The following is a 19,070-nucleotide window of genomic DNA, read 5'->3' on the forward strand; positions in this document are numbered from 1 at the left end:
TAAAGACGAATGAGGAAAGACCTTATCTGCAAATGTGGAGAGAGGTGCGGGTATCTTTTTGCAAAATTTCCATAGTTTGCTTTCTATCCGTCAGATATAGATCGAACGGTCTATATTGCAAGGAGAAAATTCCTTATCTGACACTATCTTAAAATCTGCTTCCTTATTTGACACTGGAAAAGTTTTTCTTCTTTATTTGACACAAGTTCTAAATTTTATTCCCTATATGACATTTTCGTCTATTTTAAGCCTAAATGACACCTGAAAAGATTCTTTTGCCCCTCATGTGGTATGTGTGTGGAGGGTAATAGCACACACACGCAGCATCAGTGCGAAAGCAGAAGCACACACGCATCAACACATACACATGCACCAACACACACGCACGCGCGCGTGCACACACACACACACGCAGCAACACACACGCACGCAGCACACACCCACATACACACACACGCAGCAGCACACACACAGGCAACACATAGGCACGCAACAACACACACACGCACGTACACACGCAGTAGCAAACACACACGCAGCAGCACACATGCACACACACATGCAGCAGCAGCACACATGTGCGCGTGCACCCACACACGCAACAGCACATGCACGCGCGCACACATACCACATGAGGGGCAAAATCATCTTTTCAGGTGTCATTTAGACTCAAAATGAACGGAAGTGTCGTATAGGGAATAAAATTTAGGACTAGTGTCAAATAGGGAAGAAAAACTTTTCCAGTGTCAAATAAGGAACCAGATTTTAAGACAGTGTCAAATAAGGAATTTTCTCTATTGCAAGATGGTAGGCACACCATCATCACCAACTCAGTTTTTATAAGAGTAGAGATATCAGACCGACAAATGAAGTGTTTCAGAAAACGATTAAATACCTGGAAACCAAGCCCCTTACTCTATTGGATTTCCGTATAGTAGTAGGCCCTTTTGGCTCTTGGGTGCATATGCTCCCTAATGAATAGTAAATTCAAAATAGATAGTAAATAAAATTTAAAAATTCTGAATTTTTTTTGTAGATATTCTTGCTAATGTAACAAGTGTGCTTGCCAATTTTCATGCGAAACGAAATGACGGTGGGTCGTCAGTAAAAAAATGTAACATTTGGAGGTAACGGGCATAATTGGTTTGCTATCAACATTTGGCATTGCCAATATTTGTCAAGCTGACATTTGGCAAAATCCAAAGTTGCTAACATTTGACAATGTTTTGTGAGAGTGGCGGCGAAAATTGGCAAGCAACCAATCTCTAGCCAACATTTCGCAATTGCCATAATTTGGCATGCCAACTTTTGGCATCAAACCAATTATGCTCAACATTTGTCGTTCGACTTGTTTTTTTTTTTGCACAAATCAAAATACTTAGGCTTTCCTCCTAAACATTTGCAGGTAGCGTCATGGTGTGACAATGATCACATCTATTTTTTCAGTTTTTTCTACATTTGGAAAAACCATTTTTGATGGGCAGGAGCATATACTCCCAAGAGCCGAATTGGATTTCCGTATAGTATACAGCTAAACAAAGAATATGAGGCCGTAATATGTCAGAACGGAGGGAGTACGTAGTTAGCAAAAGCATAGAAAAAAATCGTTTCGTGTGCAGGGTGGGAAGGAAGGCCCCAGAATAAATCACCGCCTTTCTTCGTGTGATGTTTTCTTCGCTCCCTTGCTTGGGCTAGGTTGTGCACATCGCGCGTACAAATACAAATTGTTCACTAGCAGCTATATCTTCCTAGGTCTACTCCATAAAGTTTTCCTATTTTGTAGTTTTTGTAGGGTGGGGGCATATGTCCCCTAGCCGTGATGTATGTAACACCTAGATAATCAAGCAACAGTAACCTCACCCTAATATGCAATGTCATCATGATTTACTAAGTCATTTTGCCACTTGGTGAAAACCCCGTCCGTGTCATCTTGCCAATAGCCTCTTGGGGGGCTCATGCCGGCTTGGTAGGACGACGCCGCCATAAAAGACGCAATGACCAACATCAAATTGATCTTCTGCTCCAACCGTTTCCTCAGCCTGTCGACAACATCATACCCTTGTTCAAGCATGAGCTCCTCAACATCGAGTGAATGGTCTGCCATCCTCTTATTTGAGAACAAAAGTCGGCAAATGACATCATTGCAATCTCAAGCCTTTGGTTTTACATCTAACGACCATAATTTTTTTGTTGTTATATTTTCCTTTGAGGTTCTCTTGCTGCTATAATAATTGGGCATTTATCCATGTAAAATGTTTACTAATGGGCTAACCAACTCACAAGACTGCATATATTTAGAGTACACAGGCAGCTAGTAGCGTTTTTGACTTAGTGGCCATCGTAGGTAAAACATGATAGCAAAATAAATAGAGAATTCATAGAATAGTAAACTTAATAAACCAAAAAAAGAGTCCTAGAGAAGCAAGAACAACAAGAAGAAAATAAAATAAAAACAAAAATTATTGTAGGGAAGAATGAACTACGGGCATTGATATTACCATAAACAATGGCGGATTCAGGAATTTAACATTGGGTGTTCAAAAAAATTGTGTTCATCCTAATAGATGATCCAATTGATTCACCGCAATACAAATACAAATTGTTCACAACAGCTATATCTTCCTAGGTCTACTCCATAAAGTTTTCCTATTTTGTAGTTTTTGTAGGGTGGGGGGCATATGTCCCCTAGCTGTGATGTATGTAACACCCTGATAATCAAGCTACAGTAACCTCACCTAATATGCCATGTCATCATGTTTTACTAAGCCATTTTGCCACTTGGTGAAAACCGGGGTCAAATTCAAACTCCAAAAAACAAGTGAAAATATTATTTCTACAAATTGTCAAGTAAAAAATGTTCGATGGGTTCCAAATATTCACTAAATAATTGTAATGTGAGAATTAACATATTTAAGAATATAAAAAATGTCCCTAGATATTAAAACAGTGGACCAACATGACCTTTTTATCCCAGTTAAGAATAAACTCAAATTTAATAAATTATTTTTGGGCCAAACATTTTGTGGCTGTGAAAAATAATGCATACTAATTACTCCCTCCGTTCCTAAATATAAGTCTTTGGAGAGATTTCACTATGGACCACATACGGAGCAAAATGAGTGAATCTACACTCTAAAATGCATCTATATACATCCGTATGTGGTTCATAGTGGAATCTCTACAAAGACTTATATTTAGGAATGGAGAGAGTATATTGCAAGTTTCACATTTTACAAAAGTAATTTGATGCAATAAGAAAATACAAAACAGTAGCTACATAAGAAAACAGAAAAGAATACAAGGAAAAATGAAAAATAAAAGACCTAAACTACTAGGCCACTTGGCCCGTCTAGGAAAACCGGCCTAGTCACCCCCTCAGCCCTTCCTCTCGCCACAGTGTGGCAGGGGGGCATGGCGGCCATCCGCCGGCCGTGGCCGTGCGGTCATCTCTCTCCCCTCTTCTCGTTCTGGAGGGGACCGAGCACGACGTCGCCGCGGCCGACGACCTCCCAGGCGCTTGAGAATACGTCCAGCCGTACAGGGGCTCCATCGTCGTCGTCTTCTTCACCCTCGACAAAGGGATCGAGCTAGGATGCCCCGTTGGCCCGACATAGCCGTCGTCTTCCTCGCGTACACCGTCGTCCGTCGTCAGATGCCGCTGCTCCGGTCCATCCCCGACCTCCTCAAGCTCGCCCACTGCATCAACGTGAGCTCCTTTGCCGATTCCCTCCCTTTCCCCTTTGATTCGTCGCCGTTTTCCGTCGTCCTCGTCCATGGCCGCGTTCGAGCTTCCGAGTACGCGCGCCGGTGCCTGCTCCTGCCTGTGGCCACGCCCCGCGCGCACCCGCGCTGCTGCTCCCCTGCGCCTGCTCTCGCTGCTGCTCCCCTGCGTCTGCTCGCGCTGGCGCGCCCACGACTGCTGCTTGGCCGCTGCCTGCTGCCTCTACTGGCTGCTGTTGCGCTATTGCCATTGGCGCTGCCGCTGCTCCCGGCCGCTCCCCTGGCCGCGCTTGCCTTCGCCCGGCCGTGCTCCTGCGCGTGCCCGCAGCCTGCTTGCTGCCGCTGCTATCTGCTCGCTTTGCTGCTCCCGGTACCTTTTGGGAAAGAAGTGTACATAACCCCCTGAACTTTCACGTTTGGGCTACTTCACCCCCTCAACTCAAAAACCAGTTACTTAATCCCCCAAACTTTGCAATACTGGACAAAACACCCCTAGCACCCTGATTAGTGGGTTTTGACGATGGTTTTGCTGATGTGGCAGCGAGCCCATGCGGAAAAGTCTCACTGTGTTCTTCTTGTGCGTCGCAGCTAGCATCTACGTACAAATTTGATCAGTGCGCTCGGCAAGCTAGTTGTTTAGTGCAATTAACATCTACTTCCTCCGTTTAAAAAAGCTTGTCCCTCAAATGAATGTATCTAACATCAAGTTAGTGCTAGATACATTCATTTGAGCAATAAGCTTGGGGCAAGCTTTTTCGGACGGAGGGAGTATCTAGCTAACTGCTTACACGCTTGGCCAGCTAGCTGCTTACACATGTGAGCTGACCTCACCTGCAAACTGACCATGGCGGATTGTCCGTGAAGGACCTTGGCAGCACCTTGCCTACCACGAAACTTATGCCTTGCCGACCTGCTCGTGTACAGACGTGCGACCCTTGCGCCATGTCACTTCTCGTAGCTTTGGCACACCACTACCAGCACTCTCGCTCTAGACCAGGCTGCTACCAGGACCAGCGATCCATCCCGCGGGCGTTGACCTCCAATGCACGCAGGTGTAGCAGCCTCCCGTGCACCGAGCGGCTCCGGCGAGGGTGTTCTCATCGCGGTCTCCCGTGCACAGAGTGACGGCAACGTGCGCGTGGACGTGCTCGTGGCCACCTCCTGCCGTGCGTCAAGTGACGAGGACGATGACGGGGCTCGCGACCGCCTCTCGGGCGTCGAGCACGAGGCTCGTGGCCGCCTCCCGGGCGCCCAGCGACAACAACGAGGGCTAGGCTAGTGCCGGCCACTCGTGCGCCCAGGTACGGCGGCAAGGATGAGACTCATGGTGGCCTCCCGTGTGTCAAGCGACGGCGGCAAGTGTGAGGCTCATAGCGGCCTCCCGTGCGTGTGGCATGGGTGAGGCTCATGGCGGCCTCTTGTGCGCCAAGCGGCGACGACGAGCACTCCGCGTTGCCACTTCCGGTGTTCGATGCACTCGGAGCAAGGACTCCCATAAGTGTGCTTGGCGAGGCAGATGATCCTGGGAAGAAATAGCATTTTACTACACTGACATGTGGATCACTGCACGAGGTGGCAGTATAAGTCAACCAACTAAACCGGGTCAGCGCACCATGTCGGCGAAACCATCCTCTATACCAGCTTGAAAGTATCTCAGGGGGTGTTTTATCTGATATTGCAAAGTATAGGGGATCAAGTGATTGGTTTTTGAGTTGAGGGGGTGATGTAGCCCAAACGTGAATGTTCAGGGGGTTATATACACTTATTTCGTTGCTTACCTGCTGCTGCCTCTAGCGCCACCGCTGCTCGCATGCTCTGCCTTGCCGCTACGTTGCTGCTCAGCCTTGCGGCTGGCCATGGCCGACTGCCTGCGTGCCGTGTGTGTGTGCTGTGTGCGTGCAACGTATGTATGTTGTGTGTGGCCGGCCCAAATACTAGTTTAGGGACTAATTTAGTGGAAAATACAAAGGAGAACCTGAATTCCAACGCACCCTATATATAAAAAAATAGTAATTTGAAAAAAGTTGAAAAAAATCTAAATCTTTCTCGGTATCAAACATGATAAAGTATTGTAGTCATATAAAAAGATTCCTCAGAAAATGACTTTCGTTGCATCTGGGTCGAAGATTTGGCAAAAAAACGCTACATACAAGTACAATGCACGCTATATTGTCGTCATAAATTTGTTTTTTTTGCCCTGAAGTTAATATGAATCATTTCTTGTCCAAACTTTTAATACGAATACAATACCTGATCATCTTTGATTCCAAACAAGATTTGGAATTTTTTAAACTTTTTTTAAATTACTAAAAAAAAATTACGCATATAGGGTGCGCGAGTACCCGAGAGCACCAAGTTCCCATTCCTAATTTAGTTTGTTAGTCTAATTAGTAGTACTAGTTAATTAGTCCAATAGTAGATGACATGTGGACCCACTGTTAGTTTAAAGAAAAACAAATTTTAAGAAAAGTCTAAGCCAATGACACATGTTCCCTGCACTGTTCATTCGTTGACTAGTCAACTTTTGACTGGGTCAACCCAACCCCACTAGCCTCACTGTCATACACTGCGGCTAGAATAGCGCTAGGTAACAAAAGTACATTATGTTTTTATAATTTGAATCTATATCTGTATCTATACCTACTTACTAATAAAGCAGGGTGTGTTTCTCTTAATTTTTCATGTGTTCACCCTACGAGGTTTTTCTTCTACCGAGGTGGTACTAATTTTTTCTAACGTACTGAAAGATTTGTACGTAAAGTTGCCTTGCTACGCTCACTCATCCCGTCTGGGTCACATCCAGCAGTCTGCTCGCACTCCAAAATAGGCCCATAGAAGGAGTGTTGTATCCTGGCGGCCCGGTGGTAGTACAGAGAAGAGGAGGCAAAAAAACTACATGTGGGCGGATTTGAACTCACGACCTCCGGTCACATTAGTATTGTCATAGCCAACCCATCTACTCCCTTCGTTTCTAAATATAAGTCATTTTAGACATTTCAAATGGACTGTAACATACGGATATATGTAGACTCACTTGTTTTTAGACATTTTAAAGTGTAGATTCACTTATTTTGCTCCGTATGTAATCACTTACTGTTATTTATGACAAAGATATGTATTTTGTTTAAGTTTGTTGCTGTTATAATAATAAACATGATGCTTCTATGTCCGTATTTTGTTTTTATCGACACCTCTCTCTAAGCATGTGGACATGTTTTTCGATTTCGGTTTTTATTTGCGGACAAGCGAGGTCTAAACTTGGGGGAGTTGATACGTTCATTTTACATCATGTTTTCCTATTGTTATTTATGATATTTTTATTCATAATAATGTTTTTGGAGTAATTATAATTCTTTTTCTCTCATAATATGCAAAGTATACAGAAAGAGGGAGAATTCCAGCAGCTGAAAATCTGGACCTGAAAAAGCTACGTCAAGCTACCTATTCTGCACAACTCCAAACAAGCTAAAACTTCATGAAGAATTTTTATAGAATATATGAAAAATATTGGAGCAAATAAGTATCAGAGGAGGCCCACCAGGTGGGCACAACCCACCTGGGCGCGCCAGGGAGCCCAGGCGCGTCCTGGTGGGTTGTGCTCACCCAGGCCCACCTTCGGTGCCCATCTTCTGGTATATAAGTTATTTTGACCTAGAAAAAATAAGGAGAGGACTTTTGGGACGGAGCGCCATCGTTTCGAGGCGAAACTTGGGCAGGAGCACTTTTGCTCTCCGACGGAGCGATTTCGCCGAGGAAACTTCCCTTCCAGAGGAGGAAATCATCGTCATCATCGTCACCAACAACTCTCCCATCTTGGGGAGAGCAATCTCCATCAACATCTTCAACAACACCATCTCATCTCAAACCCTAGTTCATCTCTTGTGTTTAATCTTGTTACCGGAACTATAGATTGGTGCTTGTGGGTGACTAGTAGTGTTGATTACATCTTGTAGTTGATTACTATATGGTTTATTTGGTGGAAGATTATATGTTCAGATCCAATATGCTATTTAATACCCCTCTGGTCTTGAGTATGATTATTATTTGTGAGTAGTTACTTTTGTTCTTGAGGTCACGGGAGAAATCATGTTGCAAGTAATTATGTGAACTTGATATGTGTTTGATATTTTGATAGTATGTCTGTTGTGATTCCCTTAGTAGTGTCATGTGAACGTCGACTACATGACACTTCATCATATTTGGGCCTAAGGGGATGCATTATGGAGTAGCAATTAGATGATGGGTTGCGAGAGTGACAGAAGTTTAAACCCCAGTTTATGCGCTATTCCATAAGAGACCGATTGGATTCAAAAGTTTAATGTTATGGTTAGAATTTTTTTAATACTTTTCTCGTACTTACGGATGCTTGCGGGAGGGTTAATCATAAGTAGGAGGTTTGTTCAAGTAAGAACAGCACCTAAGCACCGCCCCACCCACATATCAAATTATCAAAGTAGCGAACACGAATCAAACCAACATGATGAAAGTGACTAGATGAAAATCCCGTGTACCCTCAAGAACGCTTTGCTTATCATAAGAAACCATTTGGGCATGTCCTTTGCCTCAAAAGGATTGGGCTATCTTCCTGCACTTTTGCTACTATTATCGTTACTTGCCCGTTACAAATTATCTTGCTATCAAACTACTCTGCTACTTACAATTTCAGCACTTACAGACATTACCTTGCTGAAAACCACTTGTCATTTTCTTTTGCTCCTCGTTGGGTTCGACACTCTTACTTATCAAAAAGAGCTACAATTGATCCCCTATACTTGTGGGTCATCAGAGCCCACCTATATTTTGTAGACTTTGGGATTGCATTCATTCTCTCTCTCTCCATATCTTGTGCAAATCCTGTGTTGTCATCAATCCACCAAAAAGGGGGAGATTGTTAGGGCATATTTCTCCCTTGGTGGTTTTGGTGATAGATGACAATACATTTGCGGACTAATCGTATGCATTGAGCTTTTTAGATAATCTATCATCTGGCACAAGACGATTCGTACCCCTCGGAGCTATTAAGAAGATGGTGTTTTTCTTGCGTTTCATTTTCGGTGGATTTGAGTCGTAGGAGCACCATACTATTAAGAGGGGGTCCATGTTAGAAAGGTTTGGGTGGAATCAACACATACAGTCTTTCTACACCCTCCTTCTTTCCTGGTAACAGAGCGCATAGGCTATCCAGCTCTACTTAAGCGGAAGTACCGCTCCAGCGGAAGTACCGCTCCAGCGGCAGTACCGCTCCAGCGGTACTACAGCTGGTCAGTACCGTACTCACTTCTGCTTAGCCTTAGCATTCTGTAAATGAGCGGAAGTAGAGCGATAGTACAACGCGGTAGTACCACTCCGGCGGTACTGCGACTCTGTATGCCACCCTACCTCTGCGGGTTTATCTGAACCTAGGCCCGCTAAGCAGAAGTACCGCTCAGCAGCGCGCTAGTACCGCTTCGGCAGAACTACCGCCATTCTTCTGCCGCTCGGAGTACCGCTTAATTTTCGCTTCTGGATAGTTCTGTCTCTCGAGCAGAAGTAGAGGGTAGTTCATCGGGGAAGTACCGCCCGTGGCGACACTACCGTTCTGCCCTCCTTTACTACCGCTGGTTTCGACTACTGCTCAGCACTAGCTGGTGGGAGCGGTAGTACCGCTCCGGCGGCACTACCGCCTCCTTGACCTGCTCAGTCATACGCAGTGGCTAGAACTTCTGTGCCAGCGGAAGTATCGCTCACCAGAGCGGTACTACCGCTTGTGCACGTGCTTTGGGTGCATAACGGTTAGATTCACCCCCCCACTATAAAAGGGGGGCATCTTCTTCTAGTTGACTCACCTCTTTTCCCCCAAGCTTCATTGTTGCTCACAAGCTCATTCTTGCTCGATCTCTCTCCCTAGCCAATAAAACTTTTTGATTCTTTAGGGATTGCTTGAGAAGGCCTAGATCTACACTTCCACCAAGAGATATTTGATTCCCCCTACTAACCCCTTGTAGATCTTGTTACTCTTGGGTGTTTGAGCACCCCTAGACGGTTGAGGTCACCTCAGAGCCATAATCCATTGTGGTGAAGCTTCATGGTCTTGTTGGGAGCCTCCAATTCGGTTGTGCAGTGTGTCCCAACCTTGTTTGTAAAGGTCTAGTTGCCGCCTTCAAGTGCACCACTAGTGGAATCACGACACATTGTATTGTGCGAGGGCGTGAGGAGAATACAATGGCCTTAGTGTCTTCTTGGGGAGCATTGTGCCTCCACACCGCTCTAACGGAGACGTACTTCCCCCTAAAAGGAAGGAACTTCGGTAACACATCCTCGTCTTCACCGGTTCCACTTGTGATTACTGCTTCCCTTTACTTTGTGCAAGCTTTACTTGTGTTGTATCTTTTGCTTGTTTGTGTTGTTATTGTTGCTAGCATCATATATGTTGCTCACCTAGTTGCACATCTAGACAACCGATTTGTTGCTAAGCCTAATTTGTTAAGAAAAGTTAAAAATTGGTAGTTGCCCATTCACCCCCCTCCTCTAGTCAACCATATCGATCCTTTCACCAGTGGCGCTTCTCCATTTGCTAACTTGGCAAAAAGAGGTGACCGATGGAGCACGTTGATGTCATTGCAAGATTCAGGCATCGCAAGATATGAATGCCAAATCCATGTTTCTCGATCGGCAACGGCCTCAAAAATGATAGTGGCATCCCTCCCACGACCCTCGAACTGTCCATGCCATGCTCTTGGGGCAATTTTTCCATTTCCAATGTATGCAATCGACAGACCCTAGCATACCTGAAAACCCACGATCTTTGTTCATCTCCAACAGCCTCTGAGTGTCCTGAGCATTGGGAGCTCTCAAGTACTCTGGACCAAACACTTCTACCACTGTCTTTGCAAACTGTTTGACATAGAACATAGAAGTGCTCTCTGCCATCACCAAGTTGTCATCAATGTAGTCTGTCGGAACACCATAGGCCATCATGCGCAATGCGGCAGTGACCTTCTGTTCGGTGCTATGTCCAACCAACCTTGCACAATTCCTCCTTTGCTCGAAGGATCGATCACGCTGCTTCACAGAATTGCAAATGTGGATGAACAAGTCTTTAGACATTCTGAACCGGCGTCGGAAGTACCTCTCCGAAAAAATGGGTGGTGAACTGAAATAGTTGTGCATCAACGTCTTGTGCGCCTCCACCCGTTCTATCTGAATGAACGCACGGCCATACACGGAACCACCATGCTTCGGCTTCTTCCCCTCGTGCATCGCCACTAGCATAGCAATGTCCTCTTCTTCGTTCAAATCAAATTCCTCATCCGACGAGGAATCGTCCATGAAAGAGGAGTCACACGAGCTCGTCTGCAATGCGGAAAATCACCGTCAAACTAACTCTATAACCCCAACAAATAAATCATGAAGTTTCATCATTTTTTACCTTCAGGAATTTCGTCAAATACCTTGCTTGCAGGATGGACGAAATCGGACGACTGCGGGTTGGCGGAGAAGAAATCGGGAGCTCGGGGCGGCCGGCAGGCGGCTTTGAACGGACGGAAGAGAGGACAACACCTCGTGACCGACGGGCAGGCGGAGTGGCGCACCTCCACTAACTCCGGCGGGGGGTCTAGGCTAGGAAGAAGCCTAGCCCATCGCCAGGGAAGGCGTTTTAGGCCGGCCACAGCCGCCGAAGAGGCTTCAATTCGGTGTTGTCCGAAAGTGAATGGAGTCGTGTGGGTGGCAGCTGGTCACGCGGAAGGAAAAGAAACAACAGCTGGGCAGTTGGCGGACGGTCGCGTTGTTACATCTTTTATAGGTGGAGATGCAAATTTGCACCGCAAAGTGTTGTAGTTTACGTCTTCAGGAGACAGAGAATGTAACTTTTTTTTCATCTACACTATCTGTTGTTGGAGAGATGTTTTTTGCCCCGAAAATGCAAAAGTTGGGTATTTTTACACATACGTCATCTTCTTTCTATTGGAGATGCTCTAATGTCACGTTTAATTATCCGTACCTGACGGCGTCGGGGGTAGATGGCGCGTGCGGTCCGCCGCCGCCTACTTCCCACCTTCCCGCGCGCATAAATCCCTGCGCCCGCCCTGTCTTGCCCCCTCAGCCCCGTCTTCCCCGAGCAGAGGCCCCAAAAAATCAGTTTCCGTCCCGGAGCAATTCCGGCCGCCGCCTCGCCTCGCCTCGAAAGGTTCGCCGCCGCCAACCGTGCTCTGCTCTGCTCACCCACTCCCTCTGGCAAGTCTTGTGCTGTTGCTGCCCTCTGCGGCGTTTGGTCGAACAGCTGGTGGGTCGGGTGTGGGTGTCCTCCGGGCGCCGCAGTGGACGCCGCGGCTGGCGGGATCCCGTGGTGTCTCGCGTTGGATTCGATGGCTGAGTATTCCCACTGATCCAAATACTCATATTTCATACTACTCCTGGACGAAATCTGACTGAAGTATAGATAGATTGCGACGGATTCCCGCAACCATCCATCATTCGAGGTAGTTGCCACAGACCCGGAGGCCCATGTGCGCGCCACCACAACAGCCAACTACCTGCACGCCTACTCCCCATCTGCTTCCCGCCACTATAAATCCTTCTATTCTACCTCTCCTGCCCGGCCGAGCGAGACCCAAATCAATTCTACTCCCGGAGCAATCCCGCCCCCGCCCAGCTCCGCCTCGCCTCGGAAGGTTCGCCCGCCGCTGCCAACCGTGCTCGCTCACACATGAATGCACCCACCCCTACGCACTGCCTCCTCTAGCACTCTGCTCTCTGCGGCGTTTCGTCGAACAGTTGGTGGGTCGGGCCGTGCGGGTGCGCCGCGGATCTGCCGCGCGGCCGGCGGGATCCCGTGGTGTCTCGTGGGGATCTCGCGCCTCGTATCTCAAATTTTGGGTGGGAATGGGTTGCCTGCTTGCTTGCTGCGTTTGATCCGAATTCGACCGAGAAATGCCCCCCTGCGGCGCGAGCTTTGTTTCGTATTTGACGGGTTGCTGCCTTGTCCTGTGTGTTTTGTCGGTTTGGGACTCTCGCGCAGATCCATTTGCTTAGCCCAGGTCCAGGCGTTAAGGTTCTTTTTTAGTTGCCGCTATAAAAATTGATCTTCAGGGATCTTGGTGCAAACGGAGGCTTAGTATACTACTATAGTTTTTACTGTGGATTCGAATCTTCTCTTGGAGGGGCGAACATAATTTAACACGCAGCTAGTTGGGCGATTGTGGAATGAAATGTGCTGGTGCGTCATCTTTGCTTGAGATCCGGGCTTCTTCTCAGGTCTTTCTCAACAACTTTATATCCTATTGGTTTTGAGGATCAGACAACTTGATCCTGATTTAGTCGCCAGAAGTAGTGAACTGAATATGCTGGTGCATCGTGTTTGAGATCTGGTGCAGTGTGCAGATGCCAGCCTCCTTCTATGGTATACTTATAGGGATCAAGCAATTTAATCCTATAGATTCTTGGAGTGTCCTGTTTTGGCAGTATTCACAACAGTGATTTGGCACTAGGTTTTAGGAATCAAATGTCACATGGACCCAGTGCCTGGTCACTTTTGGGTGAATTTGACATGAATATGAACTTTACACCAGGTGTTTATTTTTGTAGTTTTTGTCCAGTTATCATGTTGGATGCTGGGCTTATGCTTGACATATCATATCAACATTTCTTCCATTCTATTCTGGTACTTTGCCGACTAGTAGGGTAGGGGGCTTACGATTTATGCTTTTCTGAATAGTAGCTATTACTGTGGTTATCGTAGCCTAATACCTGTTAATTTTCAGGGGAAGTAAATCATGGCGACAGGTCAAATCTTCTCGAAAACCACCCAAGCGCTATTCTATAATTATAAGCAACTTCCTATCCAGCGGATGCTTGATTTTGACTTCCTCTGTGGTATATATTCTTCCTATCGTCATTGGTTTAAAAGGATTGTTTAGTGTTTCTGTTTTGCTTCTTTCTTACTGAACTTGCACTGCCTGATAGGGAGAGAAACACCTTCTGTTGCTGGAATCATCAATCCTGGTTCTGATGGGTTCCAGAAACTTTTTTTTGGACAAGAAGAAATTGCTATTCCAGTTCATCCTACGTGAGCTCTCTGCTTCCTCATTTATCTTGTTTGATTGAACAAGAGTGTGGTTCTTATTTCAGATGGAGGGATATTACATTAGCAGTTTGCTAGCTCAATATTCATGCATGAACAATTTATCTATTCATGTATCTTTTGTAGAATTGAAGCTGCTTGCGATGCACACCCAACTGCGGATGTGTTTATCAACTTTGCATCCTTCCGGAGGTTAGTTACAGCATTGATAGTCTGTCTGAGAAAATACTGCATGATCTGGAGCAACTACAATTTCACTGTATTTTCTAAATCTGCAGTGCGGCTGCCTCTTCAATGTCAGCTTTGAAGCAGCCAACTCTCCGAGTTGTAGCCATTATAGCAGAGGGAGTTCCTGAGTCAGACGCAAAGCAGCTAATTAGTTATGCACGTGCTAACAACAAGGTAAGGATTATATTTTACATGGAATTACTGCTTTTAAGTTTGGGTGTGATCACCGGTTTTCATCATAAAGTGCTTAGAGTAAGACAATTTCATATTAATTAGTGAAGGAGTATATCCTTATAGACACATTTGTAAACTAAATGATGGCTTGTGAGCTTGAGAGCATTTGCTTTTTCTGGTAATGCAGGCTGACAGTGGCCTGCATGTTTATTGTTTATTTTTGCTAAGTGATTTAGTGTTATTTGTAGGTCATCATTGGACCTGCAACAGTTGGAGGAGTTCAGGCTGGTGCTTTCAAGATTGGTGATACTGCTGGAACCATTGATAACATAATTCAATGCAAGCTGTACAGGCCCGGATCAGTTGGTTTTGTGTCTAAATCGGTATGCTTCAGTTCGTTGTTAATAAACTTACTTCCTTCATCACATGTATTTCTGTATGATTCATGTCCATAAATAAAGTAACAGAATAAAAAGAACTGTCCATTGTGTCTGTAAAGACAACTTTTTGTTTACATATGGGGAGCCTTAGAACTTTAGAACAGCATTATGATGCTTCAGCTTTTATCTTTTTATTGGGAAAAATGTGGAGAGCTCCTGACGTTCCCTTTGTTTTCATTCCAGAACTCCACTTCTTTAATTTGACGACTGATAAGCATATATTCTCAGCTGTATATTTTGAATATTCATTACAAACTGAACTTCCATTACTTCAATAGGGTGGCATGTCAAATGAGCTGTACAACACCATTGCAAGAGTGACTGATGGTATTTATGAAGGTACCTTGTTTGTGAATAAATGTAAATGTCACATTCCCTGATTCACATGAATAAAGCACCCATGCTAACTTTTTCTTAACACATTCAGGAATTGCAATTGGGGGAGATGTTTTCCCTGGCTCAACTCTTTCAGATCACATTCTGCGTTTTAATAACATACCTCAGGTTTGACACTTAACATCTCTATATAGAAACAGATAGTGTTAACCTTCTTCCTGTAGTGTATGAATATTCATCATCTTTGTCGCACAAGTGTCCTGCGAATGTTATATTTTTCTTCTCTGGCATGATTGGACACCCACAGGATGTCACTGTTACATGTTCCTTTATCACATCCTTTTTGTCTTCTAATTTTCAGAGGCTACTCCTTTACCATAACTTTGGTGTATCTCTATTGTCTTTGTATCCACTCCCATTTACATTTTTAGGACAAAATGGTTGTTTGGCGCACAAGTATGCTTTCACGATAATTCCATTCCTGCATTATTTGCAACCCAAGTCTGGATTCTGATCACTGGTGTATCAACATCTCATTTGTTGGCTTTAGGTTAAAATGATGGTTGTTCTTGGAGAGCTTGGAGGAAGTGATGAGTATTCGCTCGTCGAAGCCTTGAAACAAGGAAAGGTTCAGAAACCTGTTGTTGCTTGGGTTAGTGGGACATGCGCACGTCTATTCAAATCTGAGGTCCAGTTTGGCCATGCTGTAAGTTGTAAACAAATTGGTGCTCTTTTCTGGTGAGCTGAACAATACAGTCAGTATGCACAGATGTGGTTCATTTATTAATTTTGATATCATAACAGGGTGCAAAGAGCGGTGGTGAGTTGGAATCCGCACAAGCTAAGAATCAGGCACTAAGGGATGCTGGGGCAGTTGTCCCTACTTCATTTGAAGCTCTTGAAAGTGTGATTAAGGAGACATTTGAGAAGCTGGTACATCACGGCTGATGTCTTTTGCAAGTATTTTTTGGGGAATGTTCAGTGGGAACCAATGGGGTTATATATATTTTTGCAGGTTGAGGAAGGAAATATTCCTCCTGTCCCTGAGGTTACACCTCCCCTAATTCCTGAGGATCTTAACACTGCCATTAAAAGTGGGAAGGTCCGAGCTCCCACGCACATTATCTCCACTATCTCTGATGATAGAGGTCAGATTGGTGTCAACATGTTATCCTACATATGCTTGATAATTGTCCTTTGCCCCGCTTTCTCTCCCCGAATACAATAAATGTGCATATGTATGATGCAGGTGAGGAACCTTGCTACGCTGGTGTGCCCATGTCTACAATTATTGAAAGGGGTTATGGAGTTGGTGATGTTATTTCTCTTTTGTGGTTCAAGCGTAGCCTTCCTCGTTATTGTACTCAATTTATTGAGGTAATTTGTGGGTTAAATGTAACATGGATAGTCTATCTTCCCTACAAAAGCTCTAACATGCTGTGATAATTTTGTACCTTTCCCCCTTCTATATCTAGAGTTCACTTGGTCCTAATAAGGTTTCTTCATATGTCTGACAGATATGCGTCATGCTTTGTGCTGATCATGGTCCTTGTGTATCCGGTGCTCACAATTCTATAGTTACTGCTAGGGCTGGAAAGGACCTTGTTTCCAGCTTGGTATCTGGTGAGCTTGTCTAATTGATGCATGCGAACCTGTACCATTATGTACACAACAGTATACTGAGACTTATGGTTGGAATAACACAGGATTGTTGACAATTGGCCCCCGATTTGGTGGTGCAATTGATGACGCCGCTCGGTACTTCAAAGATGCATATGATAGGGTGGGCCATCTTATTTCATATCCCTTTGTTTTTTTTATCCAGCTCCGGTTTTCATGTGTTCCTTAGTTGATCTTATAAACTACATCAACTGATTCTAGGGTCTTACGCCTTATGAATTTGTTGAGGGCATGAAAAAGAAGGGAATCCGTGTCCCTGGGATTGGTCACAGGTATAATGCCCCCATGACATCATAATAAACTTGCACCTGAAAATGGATTTGAGACAAGTTGATTGTTTTTAATGTACAACCTCTGAGTTATGTTGTTGTCTTTTCTGAAATTTCACTTGCATGTCTTTATTAGGATCAAAAGCAGAGACAACAGGGACAAGCGAGTGCAGCTTTTACAGAAATATGCTCATGCACACTTCCCTTCAGTCAAGTACATGGAGTACGCTGTTCAGGTTGAGACCTACACCCTGTCAAAGGCCAACAATTTGGTTATGAATGTTGATGGCGCGATCGGCTCTCTTTTCTTGGATCTTCTTTCTGGGAGTGGAATGTTCAGCAAGCAAGAGATTGACGAGATTATAGAGATTGGGTATCTTAATGGACTCTTTGTGCTTGCACGTTCAATTGGCCTAATTGGGTAAGTCTCGCTCTTTTATAATGATGAAATCTAACTATTGCTACCCTAGTTACATTTTTTTAAACATTTCCAATCTGCTTCTTGGATTCACAGGCACACCTTTGACCAGAAGAGGCTCAAGCAACCACTGTACCGTCACCCTTGGGAGGATGTCCTCTACACCAAATGAGGCACCGTATTGGTCTTCCACCTGTGTGTACACCATAAAAATAAAATCGAGCATAACTACACCAAATGAGTAGAATTCAAAATTCTTACTGTTGATGGAACTAGGCGAGGAGGGATACAAGACCGTTACAGATGAAAGTTTGTTTCATTTTTTCTTCATTCAAGCATGAAAGCATTAGGGCATCAGATATTTGAAAGGATACTTGATAGTTGTTTCATGTTATCATCAATTAAGTGGCTGTCAAATTTAGTTCAGACATTTGGGGAATATTGTAATGGTTGTGATTCTAGTTCCCCATCACAAAACTCTGAAATATCTACATTGTCAATTTTATGGTGATAAAATATGCATGTGTTGCTGCTTCGAGCTCTAGGCGACCGATCGATCCCAAACTTATTGGCATGCCCTCCCCGTCATGGCTACCATATATTAGCTTGAAAAACGATCTTATATTGTGAGACCGAAGGAGTACCATATAATGGTATCCATTTAAAATCTTTTCTGTGTTTGATATGTCTCTTGTGCTGATGCACAGCACCAGTCACTGCCGCTACCAAGCTGCACTAGAAGCATGTGCGTGCTTTACCGCGCCATTTTCTTCTTTGATCGTTGTGTTTGTTATATTATATATTGCTCAAATAAGTTATATCTCAATAACATGGTAATATACCGAAAATGAATTGGTTTGCAGGAAGGCCTGGTTTAGTGATGCGATTTATTTGTTTTAACCTTACGACATGTCTATGTTGAGTTCTACAGTATATCACAGCTATAGCATGCCTTGGTTGCTCCTGGTGTGGTGATAGCGCTTCAATTTATTGTTGAGATCTTTGCCACTTGCTAGGGACATATATATGGCAGTATTAAATGCGCACCCAACAAGGACGAGGATTTGGAGCACTCGGGTGCTCCACACCACTGTACGAACAATTTATTCAAAAAAAATGCCGAGAAATTTGAAAAAAATCTGGTATTTGAGAATATCAAACGTGGGTTCCCGATCTACTTTTGTGTGAAATTTCGTGAAAAAATACCAGGAAATGTTTTCGTGGCAAAAAAGACAAAAAATTTCTATGTATAGAAAAAAACTCTTTGGGTAGATTTTTGTTCGGATAGTATTTCCTTCGCCATGGATATGTTTTTGGGAAATTTTTCACGAAATTTCACACAGGAGTAGATTGGGAACCCAGGTTTGATATCCCTAAATTTCAGATTTTTTTTTAATTTTTTGGGTATTTTTTACAATTATTTTTCGTATAGGGGTGTGGAGCACCCAGAAGCTCATGTGTATTTTCCCACCCAACAACCCCTTCGCTCCTCAAGCCATATGTATTTTGTCACGCATTAAAACACACCTTTGGGGCCACGGTAGCGAGGGATTAGCACGGTATTGCCCGTTCTCGAGTTATTTACCCAAAATCACCACACTTGAGGCCAGGGTAACAACTTGATACTACATTTGAATCAGGACATAAAAAACCACCGAAAATGTGTAACACGGAGCACTGATGCTGGAATTTGGCCGCGAAAACAGCGAAACTGATAAGTTGGGCCCGCATGTCGGGCTGAGGTG

General features: G+C 44.5%; 1 protein-coding gene across 3 annotated transcripts; it reads left to right on the forward strand.

Moving 5' to 3' along the window:
• The first annotated feature begins 11,730 nt into the window (after nt 1-11,730).
• On the forward strand, nt 11,731-17,869 carry LOC125520618 (ATP-citrate synthase beta chain protein 1-like). 3 transcript variants are annotated; one of them, XM_048685579.2, is made up of 17 exons: nt 11,731-11,887; nt 13,461-13,572; nt 13,663-13,765; nt 13,907-13,972; nt 14,059-14,182; nt 14,431-14,565; nt 14,901-14,961; nt 15,050-15,126; nt 15,509-15,664; nt 15,763-15,891; nt 15,974-16,106; nt 16,208-16,335; nt 16,476-16,581; nt 16,665-16,741; nt 16,840-16,910; nt 17,044-17,328; nt 17,422-17,869. In XM_048685579.2, the coding sequence occupies exons 2-17, from the start codon at nt 13,473-13,475 to the stop codon at nt 17,495-17,497; spliced, it is 1,827 nt and encodes a 608-aa protein (XP_048541536.2). In that variant the 5' UTR covers nt 11,731-11,887; nt 13,461-13,472; the 3' UTR covers nt 17,498-17,869. The 3 variants fall into 3 exon arrangements, with proteins under 3 accessions (XP_048541536.2, XP_048541537.2, XP_048541538.2); XM_048685580.2 differs by lacking the exon at nt 11,731-11,887 and adding an exon at nt 12,219-12,371; XM_048685581.2 differs by lacking the exon at nt 11,731-11,887 and adding an exon at nt 12,426-12,576.
• The last annotated feature ends 1,201 nt before the right edge of the window (nt 17,870-19,070 follow it).

The sequence above is a fragment of the Triticum urartu genome, chromosome 7A (assembly GCF_056163025.1).
Source record: "Triticum urartu cultivar PI428250 chromosome 7A, HENAU_Tu73, whole genome shotgun sequence".
In the NCBI taxonomy this organism is placed as follows: Eukaryota; Viridiplantae; Streptophyta; class Magnoliopsida; order Poales; family Poaceae; genus Triticum; species Triticum urartu.